The sequence below is a fragment of the Euphorbia lathyris genome, chromosome 9, assembly GCF_963576675.1.
Source record: "Euphorbia lathyris chromosome 9, ddEupLath1.1, whole genome shotgun sequence".
NCBI classification, from domain to species: Eukaryota; Viridiplantae; Streptophyta; class Magnoliopsida; order Malpighiales; family Euphorbiaceae; genus Euphorbia; species Euphorbia lathyris.
In genome coordinates, this window is record NC_088918.1 from 40,431,405 (window position 1) to 40,452,783 (window position 21,379).

The following is a 21,379-nucleotide window of genomic DNA, read 5'->3' on the forward strand; positions in this document are numbered from 1 at the left end:
CAAACGACACCTTATAGTTTATATGTGTTTTTGGTAGGGCTGTAATCGAGCCGGGCCGAGCCGAGCTTTGGCCTGTTCAAGCTCGGCTCGTTATAAAATTAACGAGCTCGAGCCCGAGCCGAGCTTGCTATAAAATTAATGAGCCGAGCCTGAGCCGAGCTTTGGCTTGCTCAACGAGCTTAAGCCGAGCTTCGAGCTTATTTCGAGCCCAAAATCCTCTTTTGAACTTGGTTCATTAAGAAAATTATCTAACCATGAATTGTTTGTGAGTAAATTGTTAATTATATTTGTGAAGTTTGCTCGCAAATAACTCTTTAATTGTGTACATAAACAAGCTCACAAGCAAAGTTCGTGAATAAATAAACAAGATGCTGACAAATAGTTCGTCTATTACTCATTTATTATGGTTGTGAATGAACTCATCTAATAGCAAATGAAATAATATTAAGTTTAAATATTTGTGAACTAACACAAAACTATATAGTTTTCTACAAAATAAAAATTTGTTCATAAATGTTCTAATCGAGCCTGCTCACGAGCTTTCGAGCCGAGTTTTGACATGCTCAAGCTTGTCTCGTTTACAAACCGAACTAGTAAATTGTATTCACGAGCGGCTCGTTTACAAATCGAGCCAAATCGAACCGAGCTTTTATCGAGCCGATCACCGAACCGCTCATGAGTAGCTCGGTTCATTTACAGCCCTAGTTTTTGGTGTTTAATTTATGCTTAATACATGTGAAATACAATCGAAAATAAAAAAATACAGAAAATCTATATTTAGTGGTTGAAAAATATTTTCCAGTGTTGTAGCCAAACATCGGAAAATATTTACCAGTGTTGTTGCCAAACACATGAAAATGTTTTATTTTCCTGCACAATATTTTCCCTACATAAAATTTTCCAGAACACAATATTTTCCCCCAAACAAACAAAGCCTAATAGTACATCAAAGGAAGGGATTCAATTAAGGATTTCATAATAGCTTAAAGACTTGTGTTAATTGATGATTTATGTAACATAAAAATTTAATTAAGTTTAGGGTAATTAATTTATTAGTCCCTATATTTTGACAAAACATATTGTTTAGTCCCTGTATTTTTAAAAACACACAGTAAGGTCCCTAACCTTTTTCTTAGTGAACTGTTTAGTCATTCCGTCCGTTTGTTAGATTTTTTTACCGTTTATGAATTCGAAAATGACTAAATTACCCTTTACTATTTATCAGTCTCAAGCAATCCACACCTCTATGTCTTTCTCTCACAACTCGCGCTCACAAAAAAATGGAGAAAGGATTGAATCCCTAACCCATAATCGAATCACTCATGCTCACTCTTCCTGTTTGAATTGAAGGTAGAAATCGACTCAAATCTCTCTCGCTTACTCTTCCTGTTAGAATTAAAGGTGGAAATCCTCTTACTCTCAATGGTGAGTTTAATTTTCTCCATATGTTTACTGCCAACTACTTCAGTGATGACGAAAGATGTTTTCGCTAATCCAAATTGATTAACAAAATCTTCATAAGAGTCTAACGACAGGGACTAAACAGTTCACCGAGAAAAATGTTAGGGACTAAACAGTTTATCGAGAAAAAGGTTAGAGACCTTACCGTGTGTTTTTGAAAATATAGGGACTAAACAGTGTGTTTTGTCAAAATGTAGGAACTAATAAATTAATTACCCTTAAGTTTATTATGGGGAAAAGTACAAAAAATAAACCATGTGATTTGACCATTTCCAAACATAAACTATGTGGTTTAAAAGTTGACAAACATGTATTTTGAGGTTGATTCCATTAGTAAAGACAATCTAAACTAATTAACAGTGTTAAAAAGAGTTAAAGTGACAGTTAAAGTCAAAGGTGAAAAAGGTATTTTTGTGCTTATTATTATTTGTTTTATAATTTAATTGTTAATAATCTTCATACCTAATCATTATCCTACACTTCATTTCTCTCTCCTCAATCTCTCCCTCTCAAATGGCACCATACAAATACAGAGGTTCCTTAAACATTGGTATTCAATTATCAATCACCACCGGAATCTTAATCGCAAACATTCTAAACTATTTCTTCGCCCAATGGTGGTTGGGGATGGAGATTGAGTCTAAGAGGAGCAATGATCCTTGGTCTAATAATCACCATTGGACAATAGTCCTTCCAGACACAACAAACTCAATGATCGAATATAGTAATCATGAAAAGCCAAAACCCAATTGAGAAGAGTTCGTGGAGTGAACGATGTTGATGAAGAATTTGATGATCTAGTTATGGCTAGTGAAAAATCCATAAAAGTAGAACATCCATGGAGAAACTTATTGCAGTGGAAGTACATATCTCATTTATTTCTATTCTATTTTTTCAACAACTAACTGAAATTAATGTAATTATGTTCTACTGTAATTATTGGTGTTGTTAATGTTGTTACTACTATAGTTTCAATTTATGGTATTGATAAGTGGGGTAGAAGAGGTCTTTTCTTGGAGGAATATGAGGAGGGAGAGATTGAAGAGTATTGTAGTGATTGAGTAGGAAGATTTTTTTTTATCATTTTGACCTTTGATTTTAACTACCGTTTTGACTTTTTCAACACTGTTAATTAGTTTAGACCGTCTTTATTAATAGAATCAATCTCAAAATACTTGCTTGTCAATTTTTAAACTACATAATTTATGTATGAAAATTGTTCAAACCACGTGGTTTATTTTTTAGTTTTTTAATAACAAATTTGAACTTTAAGCCAGTTAGGATTAAATTGGAGACCCATTTACTAAACCTATTACATATCTAGATTATATTTGTGTGACTTTTCCAAAATACCCTATATATATATAGCACTTAGAAAATTTTTAGCCATTCGTCGTTCGCCCTCCCGTCTGACTTCGCAGATTTCGCATATTGCGAAATTTGCGAAGATAATGTTTGGGTTATTAGATGATTTCAATTCGCAGATTTCGCAATATGCGAAGTCTAAACTTGTTTTTGCGAAGTGGCATATAACAACAAAAAGGCACAACAAGGGATTCCAACATTAAAATCATAACATTATCAAAATTTACAACAAAATTGCCACAATAACAACACTAAAATCATAACATTATCAAAATTTATAACAAGATTGCCATAATAAACTCCTAATAAATCATTTCAAAGTGAATGTGACGAATTTGGACGGAAATTTCTCCATATATTGGAAGTACAGACCTTTTGGGATGAGAAATGGAAGTTCAGACCCTTTGAGATGGATGTCTCCCATGGTACACAACAAGATTGACACAATAAACTCCTAACAAACCATTTTAAAGTGAATGTGACCAATCTTGATGAGAATTTCTCTCTGTATCAGAAGGAAAGTCATCCCATCTGCATCCAAGGACACCGCCTTCTTATGGGATGTTATGTATTCAACCACTTTCAGAAAAATTTAATCGTGTTAGGCAGAAAAAATGAAGAATTGGCTTCGCGAAATGAGGATTTACGAAGTATGCGAATATAAATGTGCAAGGAAGATGATTATTTTACTTCGCGAAACAATGATTTTGCGAAGTCTGCGAGGAGAAATGTGACATTTTGACTTCACGAAAACAGATTACGCGAAGTCTACGAGGGAAAAATCATGAACTTTACCCTCGCAGACTTTGCATAATCATCATTTCACGAAGTTAAATCGACACCTTTCAAGTTCTTTCTCCTCGCAGACTTCGCGAAAAACGGTATACGCTAAGTGAATTTCTGGAAAAAACGATATATACTTACATTTTTCGACAAAAACCATATGATAAACTAAAAAAACGATGAAAAAAACGTAGAATAACAATTTCTTCGATCCGCGCAAGAAGAAAGAAACCAAGAGACGAGCAGAAACAGGAAGATGAAGAACCATGACGTCATTTTCTAGCAAGATGAAGAATTAGGAGAGGAAGAGAGAAAGAAGAGAAAGACATGGTTATGTGGCAGATTTCACGAATTATAAAGAAAGAGAGGAAGATCAAAAGTCTGAGAGAGCAACCGTTCGCGTAAAGAAGAGAAGGGGGAAGGGGAAAAAATAAAAGGGTGAAAGTATTTTGAGAAAGTCGCACAAACATAGTTTAGATATATAGCATGTTGAGTAGGTGGGTTAAAAATATAAATAAGACCCAATTTTATAATTTTCCCTAATATAGTATAGTTTTAGTTTTAATTTTATTTTTAAAAATTTACTAACAAACAAAATATGAATTTTTTACACTATATTTTCTTTCTTCACGTGCTTAACTACCATTCAGGGGCCTTTTTTTTCTGCTCCCTCACAAATTAATTTCTTTCTCCTTTCCATATCTTCCCCTTGTCTAGTATTATCTATAAAGACTTCACGGACGACGTAAAGTGATTCTTTACTTACCTTTTCTTCTTATTTTTCCAAGTATTTGTTTTTTTCAGCTGGAGATTATGGCTTCCGATCCTGAGCAGCTGTCTTTTAACTCTCTGGCAAAGGTTCCATTCTTTTCTGTCTCTTCATTTTTTTCTTTTTCTTTCTTCATTTTTAGTTGTTCTTAGGTTGATTGCTCGAAGAGTACAAAAGAAGGAAACAAATGAATTGGATTGAATTTACTGTGGCAACCATTTTTTTTTTTAATGGAGCTTCATTTGTTCCATTCCCTTCCCTTCCATTTTTCTTGACCGAATTTTTGAGTCAAATTTACAAGTTGGACAGCTAATTTGTAGATTTTCTAATTTCTCTACCAAACTATACAGAATAGTGGGCAGGGAAAGCTAGGAAACCAGTTTGGAGTGTTTCTTTACAATAAGATTCGCCTTCCAGTCAAACCTTATAAAACTGGATTTTAAAGAGAGAGAAGAAATAGATTATTGAGTTGGTTTTTGAAAAATTAACACTGCCATTGCCATCTGCCAACGTTAATTGAGATGTTCTCTCCGGTTTAAGTTTGTGATTTGTTCTCTTTCTGCCTTTTCTTTTCATGTACGGAATATCTGTTTGCTTGCAAGCTTCAAAGGGAACATTGATTTTCGAATAATCTCATCTATATCAAGCTGTTAAGGAAAGTTTGAATGTGATTTTTTCTCTTTTATAACTGAAGAGACAACTCAAAACGAGATTTAATCATAGGGTTCTTGGCACTATAAAAATTGCATGATAACAGAGAAATGTCTTTTTGAGTTTTGTTTTCAGAACTAGCTTACTGAAGTGAAATTAGATATGTATTGTGGTAAAAGTTTGTTCATATTCCACTCTTCCATTTTCTCATTAATGGTTGAATCATTCTTTTGCTTCATTGGTCAATCTATTTTCAAATATTTGTTTATAGTATTCATGTTAGTGAAGCAAGGAGCAGCAAGAGAAGCAAATTTTAAATTTCAATCTTTTATGAACCAAGTAAGCAAAATATACTTCATCATAGGAAAAGACTTCTTGTTAATTGTGCGTCTATGTGCTCCTGCTTTGCTCCTTGCAGAACCGAACAAAACTTTCTACCTTGTTGTAGATTTCCTAACATATTAATGTTTACCAGGTAGGTAAATCTTCACGTGAAATTGATGGTGCAGATGAGCCTCTTCTTAATGGGGGTAATAGCCCAGAAAATTACTCCATTCTTGCTGCGGTTCTCCCGTGAGTTCCTGCTAAATTGCTTCTTCCATACTTCTGCGAATAATGGAAAGGAATTTGCTACTTGAATGCTAGGGTTGATTGTTGAATGCACATTCTCTAGCAAATGACTGGTCAGTCATTCCATTTTCTAATGTGAAAATGAGATAAATTTCAATGAATAAACTTTGGTGGAAGAATTAAGATTCCTTACATTAAAAATTGAATTGTTTGACTTGATTATTATTTTTTATATTAAAAAATCTTGGATTCAAGTAAGGAAAAAGTTACTTTCTTCCAAATATGTATTTCAGAGTTAATACAAGTAAGAATTATAACTTTGCTTCATCAATATAAGTCGTAGAAATTCTTCAGAATCAATATTGAAAACCACAGTATATTTAAATAGTATGCCTTGAATTTTACCATTCGTGATGTCCACATGATTGACGAGTCAAACTTTTGTTCATTTCATGCTTATGGAGTGCCTTGTTGATTTCAGATTTCTGTTTCCAGCTCTTGGAGGTCTGTTATATGGGTATGATATTGGTGCAACATCCTGTGCTACACTATCTATACAGGTGTGCCTTTGATGAAATTATGTGTCACAAAGAGGTTTTACACTTTCGCTGCATTTTTTTCTATGATATTATGATGTGTGTATTCTGTATGTGTGGCCTCATGGGTCAAAGAATGTCATTTGGAGTTTCTTGTGTATAAAACCGAGGTTCTGCAACAATGATTTTGTCATCTTTAAGTAATTTTAGTTTATGAACACTGGTCTTATACAAAAATACAGTTGCATGCATGTGCCCTCCAGTAGAAAAGAACATAGACAGATGAAAACAAGTAGAATTCTGCATATTTTCTCTGTCTTTTTTTTTTCTTTCCCGCTACATAAGTTTAGTAAGTTACCAGAGTAGAAATTCGTACTCATTAATGTAAACCTGACCACATTTCCCATGTGTTTCACCATGGGGAAAACTAAAACCATAGATCACTTATGAGTATATAGTTGGCCGTGTAAACCATTCTCCTTTTCTGTAGACTGATTGATTGGCCCTTTACTTTTCTCTTGCAGTCACCCTATTCAAGTGGAATTTCTTGGTTCGAGTTGAATTCTGTGCAGATTGGGCTCATTGTGAGTTGTATTTTTTTCTTCTGTTAATTGCTTTTTTAACTATTCACTCATGATAGGCAACCTTAATTTTATTGCTTCCTGTCCCTGTCTTTTCCCATTGCTTTGAAGTATTGTTTTGCTTAAATGCTGAACAGTATAATGAAAGGTTCTTGTATTTGAAATTTGTGGGTGTTGTTTTTCTACAGACCAGCGGCTCATTATATGGAGCCTTGATTGGCTGTCTCTTGGCCTTTAATGTTGCAGATTATCTAGGTTAGTTATTTTATATTTGAGCTATAAATGCAAAAATTAAGACAATGCTCCTTTTTTGATGAAGTTGAATCAATGAATTAAAATTGAAGGAAGAAGAAGGGAATTGATTCTGGCTGCTTTGGTATATCTTGTTGGAGCACTAGTAACAGCACTGGCTCCCGATTTGGTTATCATGGTGATTGGGCGTGTTATATATGGTATTGCAATTGGATTGGTAAAACATCTAACTGTTACTCATATCAGTCCCTTTGTGCATATTTATTGGAATGCCCGCGTATGCATGCATATAGAGCAATAACACAATGCTTAATGTTTGCAAAAACTAAGATGGGTTAAGCTTAAGTGGAAATATAGTTATTTAAGATGAGCTAAATGAAAATATTCTCATTAGTTTGAATAAGTTTTCAATGTTTTTTAGGTTTCTTCGTTTATTTTTGTTCAAAACATAGAAATGCCATTTTCCTTTTCTCTATGTTTAGGCGATGCATGCTGCACCAATGTACATTGCTGAGACAGCTCCGTCTCAAATACGAGGCCAACTGATCTCCCTCAAAGAGTTTTTTATAGTCCTTGGGATGGTTGTAAGTTTTTCAATTTTATTGTTGGCTTTGATTTATTCTAGGCTTTATGTGTAATGTTGCCAAAATAAGCTACAATTTGAAATTTTTGTCCTGCTGTTTACTTTCTATTTTCGTATGTTACTGCCTGCATGAAATAATTACCTAAAAGTTATGCAGGGGGGTTATGGAGCTGGTAGCCTTTTAGTTAATGCTGGTGCTGGTTGGCGCTACATGTATGCCACTGCTGCACCTTTGGCAGTGATTATGGGAGTTGGGATGTGGTGGCTACCAGCATCACCTAGATGGCTATTATTATGTGCCATACAGGGGAAAGGCAATATGCAGGATTTAAAAGAAACTGCAATAATTAGCTTGTACCGACTTAGGGGTGAGGCCATTGGTGACACTGCACCTGCCCATGTAGAAGAGATTCTTAGTGAACTAGCTTCTATTTCTGAGGAAAAAGAAGCTTCACTGATGGAAATATTCCAGGGAAAATGCTTGAGAGCCCTTATGATTGGTACAGGATTAGTTCTTTTCCAGCAGGTATATGTGTTACCTAAAATAGTGCTCTTTATAAATGTGATATTATCAAAATTTGGGTTTGTATATGATCTTGTTCCATGGCAGATCACAGGGCAACCAAGTGTACTATATTATGCAGCGACAATCTTTCAGGTTCCCATTTACTTGAACACATGCAACTGGATGGTTATTGACATCAAATTGTTTTGTTTGTACATAAAATTTATCTGCTGTTAGCTGTATTACACCTTTACCCTCACCCAATACGATCTGACAGAGTGCAGGATTCTCTGGAGCAGCTGATGCAACACGGGTTTCAATTGTACTTGGTGCCTTTAAGGTAGCCTTATGCCAATTCATAATAATTGTACCATAACTGATGTCTGAAAAACTTGTGATATTGTTTAACGTATTTTGAAATCTCACCTCTTAATGGTTTGTTCTTGTTGAATACGTTTTTGTGATTTAAGTTCCAAATAAATAACAAATGTAAGGTATTTGGGATTATGTAGTTGCACAATTGTCTCTTGTTTCCTTTTTTTTTGGCATCTTATGATAGGAATTTGTAAACTCAGGGATCAATAATAGAACAATAAAAGAAAGATAATGGAGCTGTTAGTATATTGATGAATAAAATAGTAGAAAGGAATCTCTACAGTGATAAACTACCCCAGGGACAATGTCCCCTCGCAGACCTCTGTGACAACAGAAAGGTCCCAAAATAACTAAACATACGCCCCCCTCAAAAACAACCTACCTCTTATTATATATCCTCACTACAGGACAGACTCTTACTCACTTTCAAAACCAACCTAGCCTGCCACGACACCATTCTTCCTTTTCCTCCTTTCATAAACTCTCAAAACTTTAGGCCCAGCCCCCATTATCTCAGGCCTGGCCCTTTTGCTATCATCTTATGACTCACTTGTTGAGCATTTGCTTGTGCTAATCTTTCATGAATGTAGGTAAAATTTTCAGCTCACCAAATATTGAGTATGATATTCTGATTTTCTCGTTTTTATGGGGTGTTAGAACTTGAAAGCCATAAAATCTCCTTTGTTTCGAAAGTCTTCTTCGTAGTTTTTACCTTACAATTTTCAGTATTTATTTCCCCTTTTTCTGTTCTACCAGCAAAGCTCTGATTGTTGTTATTATTACTATCATCATCATCATCATCATCATCATTTTCCCCTTCTTTGTGATACGCAATGATAGAAACAGAAACAGAAATGCTAAACAAAAAGAGAAATAGAGAATTGTATTGATAAGCTTAGCTGAAATTGACAGTAAAGGAAAGATAAACTGAGCTGAGAAAGATCTCAAACTCCCACAGGAAATAAATTCCAAATGATAGAAATAGAAACAGAAATACAGATTAAACAGAGAAACAGAGAATTGTAAATTGAGAAGCTTAGCTGAAATTGACAATAAAGGAAAGATAGACTGAGCTGAGAAAGATCTCAAACTCCCACAGGAAATAAATTCCCTCTCTGCCCAAAGAACAGAGCCAAACACAAAAATGGTGCTTACTAACATAATTCTTCCTAATCCTCCCTTCTCCCTCTACACCTCTATATATACTAACTAGAGCACTCTCTCTCCTATAACTAACTCGTACTAAGCTCCAAATCACATGTCCCTTCATTCCCATATTACCCTTTATTCCTTTTAGCATGTTCTCTACCACCTAACCGTATCAGCTTTCCATTTGAAAAAATGCAACAAATTGTTCTCCAAAATTTCTAATATGAATATTTGCATGTGCAGTTGATTATGACTGGAATAGCTGTTCTTGTTGTTGATAGACTTGGAAGAAGACCCTTGCTGCTTGGTGGTGTTTCTGGGATGGTAACTCTTCTGTCTTCCTCTTCACCGCCGCACATGTAATGGATGTTCAATTTCTTATTGTTGTCAACATCTTGACTGAAGTTTCTGTAAACGCAAGAGTTGTCTGTTTCCAAAATCCGAGAGGTCAATGTGTCAGATTATTTCATACTTCTTCTGTTGCTAGACTTCGACTTCATTTCGCTAAATGAAAAGGAGCATGAGCATCTAGTTATTTGAACTATAGGTCTTACAACTGCATAATGGTGATTATATGTGTTTATTTTGCAACAGGTTGTGTCTTTGTTTCTTTTGGGATCATATTACCTCTTCCTGGATGGTGCAGCAGTGCTGGCTGTAGTTGCACTGCTGTTGTATGTTGGATGTTATCAGGTAATCAAAATTCGTTGTCATTTTTTCTCAAGTAAAATCTTATGCCAGAATTTTGTGCTTCAGTGTGACTACTTTTCTTAAAATGTAAGTTCGTTATAGGTATTGTTTTGCAATATACTGTGCTTTATGTACTTGGTGTTGGAAAAGTATAAAAGGGAATATAGCTTATTGCATAAAAAGGACGGCCCGGTGCATTACGCGTCCCCGCTGAGCGAGGGTCCGGGGAGGGGTCCCACCACAAGGGTGTACTGGGGGCAAGCCTTCCCCTGCCAATTTATTTGGCAAGAGGCCGCTCCTAAGACTCGAACCTGTGACCTCTTGGTCATACGACAACAACGTTTACCGTTGCGCCAAGGCTCGCCCTCTAATATAGCTTATTGCATAATCATGCAGAATTTCATAGAGTAATTATTTGGAGCAGTTCTCATAAACTCGGCCAAGCATCAAAACTGCAATGCTTGTAGCTCAAAAGTATCTAATCTTTTCAATGAAAATTAAAACACTCATCACAGTTCTGGTTAGCCAATTTGTGGGTTTTTTTGCATTGGAATTTTGGGGGAGGAGGGGCCGCTGTAAGAAGCATGACTGAGATACTAATTTATTCATGTCATGATATAATATTCATAAAAGCTTAAACCTGTCCAGCTGAATATTGGAAAAGGTAAGATAGGGACATTATATTGCACCTTTTTCTTGTTATTATATTTGCTCAGTTAAAAGTGTTTGTGTCTGCATAATTGGGTAAATCTGTCTCCTCTGTTCTTCCTTAAAATAATCATTGCACAAGGAAACATCTTGTTTTTCAAAATTTATTTTTAAGAAAAAAATTGGGTTGGTAGTCTTTTTTATTTCAGCTTGCTGGTCTTTTTTATTTTTAAGATCGTTCACACCCCCACATGCAAATGCCCCTTGGGCTTGTCGACCGTTTGGTCCTAGAGGCTCTAATAACATGTCATGGAACCAATTAAACTAAAAGCTCGAGCTGATAGATTAGGCCCAACCATAGATCTTACATTAATCTCTGACATTCCTTATTGTAATTTTCAAAGTTGATAAATGAAATCATTTTGCACCTTAATACCAGCCGCCTTAGTAAAGAGATATAATTAAAATCTTTGAACAGTTTGTGTACCTACAGCAGAATGCTCTTAGACCTATATATTATTGCCTTTTTTTAGCTTATGTGCTATATTTTACACAAAACAAATAGTGTTCAGAGAATCCAGAACGTAAATATACACATTTATTTAAAGAAAAAGAGAGATGTCCTATTTAAACAAGTTCACAGATTCCTTTGTTTCACCAGTAAATAATATCCAAAAACTTGTAAACTCAGATTGATGTTCCCGGCGTAATATTTATTAAAAGGGATGTTATAAAAATTCAGATCATGTTGTGATAACATGAGACAAATCAAAATGGAGATTGAAATGTTATCTGGAGGCAAGAAATCAAAATTTCAGCAAGAGGTGGTTATGGAGAAAACAATATTGATATAGCCTCCTTTCTAGCTAATTGAGTGAGGATTGAAATTAGTTTATTTGGGTTGATAACTGTACGAATATACTATAGATATATACACTTTGGCTAATAGTTTTGTTTGTGCAATTTATTTTGATACATTGTAATTGAAATAGTTTTTTTTTTTTTTTGAAAGATAATTGAAATAGTTTATTTATATTGTTATTGATTTTTTGTGAATCTATTATTTTAGATATATAGTTTGCCCCACTAATTGAAAATCCTGGATCCGTCCCTGTGTATGAGGTTGTTTCATTATCCCAAAATGCTTGTTTTTTCAGTTTTTCTTTTACAGGTCTTGTTTAAGATCTATCTATTTTGCAATATACACTCTATGGCTGATAAAATCCCCTTTTTTTGCAGTTATCATTTGGCCCTATAGGTTGGCTGATGATTTCAGAGATTTTCCCCCTACGCATAAGAGGGAGAGGACTTGGTATAGCAGTGCTTGTGAATTTTGGTGCAAATGCAATTGTGACATTTGCATTTTCTCCCTTGAAGGTATAAACTGACAAGTAGTTTCTTAGAATTAAACAATATTAAAAATAATTTACAACTGTCACATTCTGTAAACTCCTAATTTGATCGTTAAATGGAAAAAGAAAATGATTCCTATAAAGTAAACTTGATGTTATATTTCATAGAATTTTGACTTGTGGCAGGCATTGTTGGGTGCTGCAATATTATTCTATTCATTTGGAGTAATAGCTGTGTTGTCTCTTGCCTTCATATTCTTTGTGGTACCAGAGACGAAGGGGCTCAGTCTCGAGGAAATTGAGGCCAAATGCTTGTAAGTTGTTTACATTTTGTAGCCAAATCAGTGAGGAGAAATGCAATGCAAGCAAGTGACCAATTTTTAGAGTTACATTGCCAATAAAGCTGATGAACAATTCAGTATGTATCTTCTTTTTGGTGACCTGACTGCAAATTTTGAGAGCAATTCAGTATGTATAAATTCAAACAATTCAGGTTTCATAAAATGAATAGTTGAATGTTTTTGTTTGGAATTGAACTTCTTTCTCTAGAAAAGCCAAGCGAATAAATATATAGAGGCTGACGAGGATAAAAGGATACAAGCTTAAAGCAGGGGCGGAGCCAGCGCAGAGCCCGGGGGGCTTCGGCCCCCCGGTCTCCGGCACCACCCTGGTGCATCCCGGGTAGCCCCCCCTAAGAGAGTTAAATCCTACATATATTATAGGACGTGCTCTTGTGACAGAAAATCAGTTTGGAAGAGTTGGTTTGTGTCATTGCTAAGTTCAACTAGGTAAGTAAAAGGTGTGTCGAACCACTTGCTTTCCATATTTTTCTCCCAAATTTTAATTTTTTGGTTTAAATCAAAATCTAATTTTTCTTTCTCCTATTATTATTTTTTTCTCCCCAATTGTAATTATTTTTGTTTAAATCAAAATCTATTTTTTTCTCCTATTTTTAATATGGGTTTTTATTTTTTCTCAATTGTAATTATTTTTGTTTAAATCAAAATCTAATTTTTTTCTCATATTTTTAATATGGGTTATTTTTTTCTCCCCAATTGTAATTATTTTTGTTTAAATCAAAATCTAATTTTTTTTTTCTCCTATTTTTAATATGGGTTTTTATTTTTTCTCCTCAATTGTAATTATTTTTATTTAAATCAAAATCTATTTTTTTTCTCCTATTTTTAATATGGGTTTTTTTTCCTAATTGTAATTATTTTTGTTTAAATCAAAATCTAAATTTTTTTCTCCTGTTTTTTATACAGGCCTTTTTCTTTTTTTTGTTTTTAATTTAGGAATTTTGGTGTGTTTAAATTTAGGAGTTTTGGTTTAAGGGTTTAATTTACCATTGAATTTATAAAAATTAAAATGTGTCTATGCTTTTTACGTTGGTCATTTTTTTATTTTTTTAGTCAATCACCAAAACGAAGCAGTTTTATCATGTTGGAGACTAAAAAAATTATCCCCAATTGTAAGGCTGTAAGGCTAATAGCCCCCCGACTATGAAATCCTAGCTCTGCCCAACTTACTACACCTATCCCATCGGGATTCGAACCTGGGACTGGAGCATAGAAGGAGTGACACGCGCGCCATCTACCATTGGGCCACTAATTTAATTTGTTTATCATATAATTCCTTTATTTATATATTATTAAGTGGCTCTGATATAAAAAAAATCTAATACTATATTTTTTAAATAACAATACACTTGCTTTAGTTTGTTCATTATACAATTCTTTTATTTATATATTATTATGTGCTTCTGATGCTAAAAAAATCTAATACTATAATTTTTAAATAAAAATACGCTTGCTTTAGTTTGTTCATTATACAATTCTTTTATTTATATATTATTAAGTGCATCTGATGCTAAAAAAATTCCAATACTATATTTTTTAAATAAAAATATATTATATATTTTAATAAAATTTCATAATAAAATTTTATTTATATAAGAAAATATATTTTTTTAAACATACGTTAGAACATATATTTTAACTTTTAAAACACGAACTATGAAATTTAGAACATATGACATATTTTTTAGAACATACGTTATGTTTTTTAGAACATGCGTTATGTTTTTTCAAACATGAATTATAAATTATATTAGAGTTAGGCCATGCTTACTTTGTTTTTAACAAAGTAACCATTACTTTGTTTTTACCACCATTGGATGAATTTACTTTGTTAAAGTCCACCATCATCCAATGGTGAAAAAAACAAAGTAAGTTTTACTTTGTAAAAAACAAAGTAACCATAGAAGGCACCAATTATATTATAGAACAAATACAAAAATGATCTAGACATCTACTGATTTTTTTAGAACAATATACTTAATTTTTAGAACACAAACTATAAACTTTAGAACATACGTTATGTTTTTTAGAACATACGTTATCTTATTTAGAATATGAGTTATAAATTATATTATAGAATAAGTGCAAAAATGATCCATATATTTACTGATTTTTTTAAAACATTATACTTAATTTTTAGAACACAAATTATAAAGTTTAGAACGTATGTAACAATATTTAGAACATCGTCCTTAACATTTTAAAACATAAATTATAAAAATATAGAAGAATTAAATAAATAAGAAATGGGAGCATGTTCTTGGATTTATTTTTCTATTAATAATTCATTATTATGCACATTACTTTTTATTATGCATATTTCTTTTTTTTTCTATTAATAATTTATTATTATGTAAATTTAATCGATATTAATAAGTGTATGCGTCAAATATTAAACAATAGAAGATACAAGGACAGTACTATATTAAGCAGCGCGCGACATAATGTATAAGAAAAGCAATTGACTTAGTGGTAAGCAGCATGAAATATAGTTGAAAAGGTCTAGGTTCAAATCCCACCAGCAACATTCCATGTTTTATTTAATTTTTATACTTAAAACTAGGGGTGCACATAAAAAACCGAAAAACCGAAAAACCAAATCGAAACCAAACCAAAAATAAGGTTAACCGAAACCGATGGACTAGTGTACGGTTTTTAATAAAAATAATGGTTAATGGTTACGGTTTCTTTATTCCAAAAACCATGGTTAACCGAAACCGACCGAATCTCAATTAAATATTAAAAAAAATATAAAAAAATTATTTATATGGGTAAACAATTATTTAGTCACTATAGTTTTCAATAACTCATTAATTAATCCAATATTTAATTATAAAGTCTCTAAATTTTTTTACTTTTAATGGTTTAGTCTTTCTATCAAATATTAACATCAAATAAGATGAAAATATATAAATAACTCTCAGTTAATTTGTTACTGTCTCTCTAATTTCAATTTATGCGAGTTTTTTTTCTTTTATGTATTTGGATGTAGAAACAATGATAAAATTTTATTACTTATTTTCCAAAACTTTATAGTCAGAAGTTTTATTAGGGGTATTTTGTATTTTTTTATCTGTTTACTTGTTCTTTAACACATTTTTAGACGGAGATTTGATATATGGACTAAACAATTTAACGGAATCAAAACTGATGGATCATAATGCACGTACATCTCCCTCTTCGCAGTTAATCGCTTCAACTCGCCATTGACCTGCCGTCTCTCTCACAATAAAAATTAGAATTTTTTTATTATTTTTATTTTTATTTACTAATGGTTAGAAACCGAAATAAAAGGTTAACCGACCGAAATAATTGGTTAACCGATTAGTGGTTAACCAAATTTAATGGACTAGTGTACGGTTAGTGTTTTTAAAAAACCGATTAAATGGTTAACCGACCGAATTAACCTTAATGGACTGGTTAACCGATCACGTGCACCCCTACTTAAAACAGCGTAGTTTTGAGTGTTCTCGCATAACAAAGTGTCCTCACCTAAAAAAAGGGTTCTCACGAGAGCCCATCTCATATATATATATATATATATATATATATATATAAAATACCTATTTATCAATACAAATTCAATGGCTGTTTGATATTTCTTATGGTTTTTCTCTTTGAAGATTTGCCTATAATCATTTTAAACAAATGGGTGTATGCTGCTCTAGGGTTTTTTTTTTTTGTTTTGGATGTGATGCATGAAGGGTTATTAAAGTGAGTTAAAAAAAAAAAATTAAAGAGAGTTAAAGGGGTTTTCTTTTTTTCCCCTGAAGGGTAAGTGTTTAATTCTTTTCAATATTCTAACCTTTAGAGTCTTAAAGTTTAGAACTAAATAACTTTCCATTAACTATCCTTACAAACCTTCTCTTCAAACACATGTTTATCATTAAACCTTGTAGGAATAATTGCAAATTCAGTCTTATGGTTATTGAGGGAGCAAAGTTAGTCTTCACATGGAAAACATCGTAATGTTAAGGTGGTGCAACCCAAAGTTGAATACTTGTCCATAGGGAGCCTTCTAGAAGATAAAACAGAAGTCATTCTAACTGTACGCTGCTCGTGGAGATACTCCTATGTTGATGACATCTTTTATAAAAAAATATGTTAGTCACCCATAGATGAAAGGTATATAATTCGAAGAGGGATACTTTCAGGTGCTAAAGCATTGGCCTAAAAAGCTTGTGTATAAGGACTATGTTGGCCCTCAATGCACACTGATGTGGTTGCTTTAGTACGAAAGTGCATGAGATGCCAATACCATGTAAACAAGGATCGACTACTAGCCACTGAACTTAGAACTCAATCATATCTCCTCGACCTTTCATTTTATGGGAATCAACGTACTAAGCCCATTTGCTAAAACTTTCAATCAATGATAGTTCGTCATGTAGCCAATAGTCACTTCACCAAATGGGTGGAGGCTGAGGCACTCATTAAAATCACAGTTGCAAAAGCAATATCTTTGTTCACGATAAAATCCCATTCTCTTCTCAGCAATAACGAAAAGCAGTTTGGCTACGCTCATTTCAAAGCATTTTTCGAGGAATGAGGAATCCAACCGTGGTTCACCTTTGTAATTCATCCCCAAACCAATGGACTCATGAAAGTCACTAATCGAATGGTTCTTAAGGGGCTAAAGAACTAAAGAATGAGAGAAAATCAAGGATAGGTAACCTTACCTTTATTTTATGGTCATATCGTACATGTCTCACTCCACAACAGAAGGGATTCCATTCTCCATTGAATATAGGATTGTAATCCTTCCTCCCACGAATTTTTCATTCATTTCCGTCAAGTACAAGCCTTTGACAAAAGTGCAAACGAAACATCCCTAAAAAAAGCCAATGATAGACTAGAGGAACAACGACTAAAAGAGTCTATGAAAGGAAAGTTAAGGTATAATTAGGAGGGACCATATGTCGTTACTCAAGTCATTGGAAGAGGGAAATACCTCTTATCTTACATAAAAGGAAAGGATCCGCTAAACGTCTGGAATGTTTAGAATTTACTGAAATTCTATCAATAAAAGAGCGAGTTTTTCTTTCCGCGACGAGTATACAATAGATAATGATAGTAAAGACACTATCGCAAATGCAAAGCCTAAAAAACAAAACTTATTGTTATATGATGATAGTAAAGGCACCATTGAATATGTGAGGCCTAAGAAGATAGAAAACTTATCATCACATGGTGATAGTTAAAAGAGATATCATATATGTGTGGTCTAAAATAAAAACACATCGTCATCTAATAATAGTAAATAGTAAATGTACCATCGCATCTATGAGGCCTACAATTCAAAACATATCGACATATAATGATAGTAAAAGCACCATCAAATATGCGAGGCCTAAAAAGATAAAAATATATCATCATATGATGATAGTAAAAAAACACTATGGCACATGTTAGGCCTAAATATCAAAACCTATCGTCATTCGATGATAGTAAAGACATCATCGCATATACGGGGCTTAAAAAGAGAAAAACTTATCAACATATATTTATGATAACTAAAGCGCTACCGTATATTGTGGCTTAAAAGGAGAAAAACCTATCAAAATATGATGATAGTCAAAGGTAAAGATGGAAATCCTATCATAATATGATGATACGTTAAGTCAACATCATAGGTAAACAAAAATCAACAAACAATTGAAGTATACAAAATATAAGGGTAAATAATTTATTAGTCCACTTCTTTTTACCTAACACAATGTTTAGTTCTCCTATTTTAAAAAACACATTGTAAGGTCCCTACCATTGGTCATTTTTAACCATTTGGTCATTTTGTCTATTTTTTCGATTTTTAACCGTTATATTCGGCATAAAAAGACAAACAGAAAATAACAGAGTAACATGATCATTTTGTATCATATTATTACTGTTCAGAAACCTAAGATATGTTCAATTAAAAATCTAAAAAAATAGATAAAAGGATCAAAGTGTTAATATTGACAAAAGATATAGACTTTATAATGTGTTTTTCAAAATAGGGGGTCCAAACAGTACGTGTGTTACGTAAAAAAGTAGGGACTAATAAATTATTTATCCAAAACATAAATCCACGAATTACTTAAACACCAAGACACCATATGATCCTAGAGTATCTATCATAACTAGTGCATCCCAAACGGTTCCTCAAAGTAAAAACAACCTTAAAGACCTTCCCTCTTGGGCGGAAGTAACGTCCTCCTCAACCTCTAGTTTAGATGCAGAAGTTGACTCTTCTAGGGTTTTTCTCAAATACATTCTCAATCGCTAAATAGAAGCCCTTCTCATAGATGGTAATAACCCCCAAAATCAAGAATGCAGAAACAAAAATAAGAAATAAAAAGGGGAGATTAGAAGAAAAGCTTAACCTTGTTTTTCAAAGTGACACTCTTCTAGAGAAAGATGGTCGTTGAATTGTCTCGAAAATTTTGAAATTGGTTTTATTAAGACAGTTTCACAATAGTGAAAGCAAAAAATCTTTTCCACAAGAAAACATTGATTTGTACTAAGGAAAAAGAAGAATAAATCAGCGGGCGAGGAACACCAAGAGTCTCTCATTAAATGCCTCAACAACACATACGTGACGAGGAACTTATATTAGAGCATCAATAATGATTGTAACATACCATTGTTACGAACTGCTCTCTGAAAAAAAACTGCCAATTCCTCATTGCCTTCTTCTCTCTATCAAGATCTTCAAGTTCTTCAAGTTTTTCCCCCTTTTGTGGATCTACTTTAAGGAGGAGAAGGAAGTTCATTCTTCCTTCTCTCAACGGGTTAGGTTTGTTGTAATTTTTTTTATTGTATTTCTTTTCGGTCAGGGTATATATTTTATTGAATTTCATTATCCGTTTGAATTGTATCTGTTCTCCATTATTCTACTGTTTATATCTTTTTCAGATTTAGCAAGAAAGGAAACGATTTATTTTATACGTGGATCAATATATCTACGTGGTTGCAACAAACGAAAGGACTCAGATCCGAATGTTCGGAAGGGTCTAAATGATGAAGCTTCGGTTGCAGTTGCTTTTCTGCGGATTTGGATTTCAATGAAGTATATGTTTTATTGTTTTTTTTTTTGTAAATTTTGTACCTTTAATGACTTTTTATGCTCTTTGTAATCATTTTCGTCCCATTGTGAATTTTGTAAGGTTTTTTACCTTTCCCGTTTCTTATTGTACTTGTTCATCAAAAAAAAATTACCATTGTTACAATTAGATGCCACATGGGCACAAGTAACACATCTAAGTAACACACCATTAGAATCTTTTGTTACTTCAAAATTTGGTAGGATCCACTTGTTATACAACTTTATATATCCACTTAATTAATATACAAATAATAATTTTTTACTTAATAAAATAATTAATTCAATACTTATTATTACTTTGCTAAAATTTAACATATCGAGTGAATCTCGTCGGAAATCTTTGAGAAATTGGCATATTTAGAATGCAAAATTGAATATTTTGGGTTGATACAAAGTATTTGGACGTTGACGTTAGAGTAAAATTGCACTATTTTTAATTGTTAAGGGTAAAATTTCTTCTCCGTAAATATTAGAGGTATTTTTATATCTTATGTAAAATAATTAATTCAATATTTTTGGTGAAGCTCTTAGCCTGCTGGTTGAGAGCTTACCTATGATTGTAAAATAAAATTTTAATTGAAAGAACAAAACAAAACCGAATATATATTGAAATCAAAAACAAAATTTTAATTAGGAAAAGAAAATTATTGAGAAAAAAAAAAGTGGTACATCCGCCACTTCCAAAACTTCGCAGAACAATTCTGCACCTATGTTTTGTGGTTATTCTAATTTTTGTCCCATTTTTTCTTTGTTATTGAAGTTAGTAACTTACTAATTTTTGTAACAATAAAATCACAAGTGCTCTAATAGTTAGATATTTCTAATTTTTTGAAGTAACATGGTTATAACAACCATTAGACTTGCTCTTATAGAAACATGATAACCTACTTCCCAAATCAGATCCCGGCCCATAGACTAACACATAAAAAGTCCATTCTCGACTTGGTGCACAAAATAGGGCAGAGGCCCAAACCCATCACTAAGGACAATCATAATTCATCTTCCACAAAGTATATATAAAGATCAAAAGGAAACCCATCAAGAGGTAGAAAATCTTTTATTACTCAACACACTTAATATCGATTAATGACGTAATTTTTCAGAGTTTATACAGGGAATCCACCCCTACGCATGACTAAGATATTAGCCAGGTGGGATCTTGACATCCAACTAGACAATGAATATAATTTATTATTATTACTTTTTATATCTTAATTTGGAAATGAAATTCTAAATTCAATTAATTTAAACTATATTTTTTTAAATGGAAACTTTGATTACTCAAATAGATTTCAAGACATCATCTTTGGTTAATGACCAACAAAATGATGACCTATTTAACCAAAAAGGAAGGACTAGCGTTGAATCGTGTTGCTCGGGCTAAACTATAAGCAACGCGATTAGATTGTCTAGGGGCATAGGATAGATGAACTCCACCAATTTGGGATTTGATACACTTACATTCATATACTATGATTCTTAGTTCACTAAAGGGTATCCGACTCTTATTGAAAGTAGTTACGCTCACTAGGGAGTCTATTTCGGCTTGCACACTGAGGCAGTTGTTCGCTTTGAGCCACGAGAGTGCTTCCTTCATACTAGGTTCTTCCGCACCATCCGCCTCAACAAGACCTGAAATTAGAGACCAACCACTTCCAAGGATTGC

The 21,379-nt window shown here is 33.0% G+C and overlaps 1 protein-coding gene across 1 annotated transcript; it reads left to right on the forward strand.

Moving 5' to 3' along the window:
- The first annotated feature begins 4,271 nt into the window (after nt 1-4,271).
- Nucleotides 4,272-12,810, forward strand: LOC136206021 (D-xylose-proton symporter-like 2). Its single transcript, XM_065996916.1, has 14 exons — nt 4,272-4,467; nt 5,505-5,602; nt 6,081-6,159; nt 6,660-6,719; nt 6,905-6,971; nt 7,061-7,185; nt 7,451-7,552; nt 7,709-8,077; nt 8,162-8,209; nt 8,334-8,396; nt 9,824-9,904; nt 10,175-10,273; nt 12,158-12,295; nt 12,457-12,810. Exons 1-14 carry the CDS (start codon nt 4,423-4,425, stop codon nt 12,586-12,588), a joined length of 1,506 nt encoding a protein of 501 aa, XP_065852988.1. The 5' UTR covers nt 4,272-4,422; the 3' UTR covers nt 12,589-12,810.
- The last annotated feature ends 8,569 nt before the right edge of the window (nt 12,811-21,379 follow it).

Excerpts from the sequence above, each read along its gene's own strand:
- LOC136206021 (XM_065996916.1), top strand. The coding sequence starts at position 4,423 with ATGGCTTCCGATCCTGAGCAGCTGTCTTTTAACTCTCTGGCAAAG. Across the intron at positions 8,397-9,823 it reads TTGTACTTGGTGCCTTTAAG|TTGATTATGACTGGAATAGC; the intron begins GTAGCCTTATGC and ends TTGCATGTGCAG. Across the intron at positions 9,905-10,174 it reads TTGGTGGTGTTTCTGGGATG|GTTGTGTCTTTGTTTCTTTT; the intron begins GTAACTCTTCTG and ends ATTTTGCAACAG.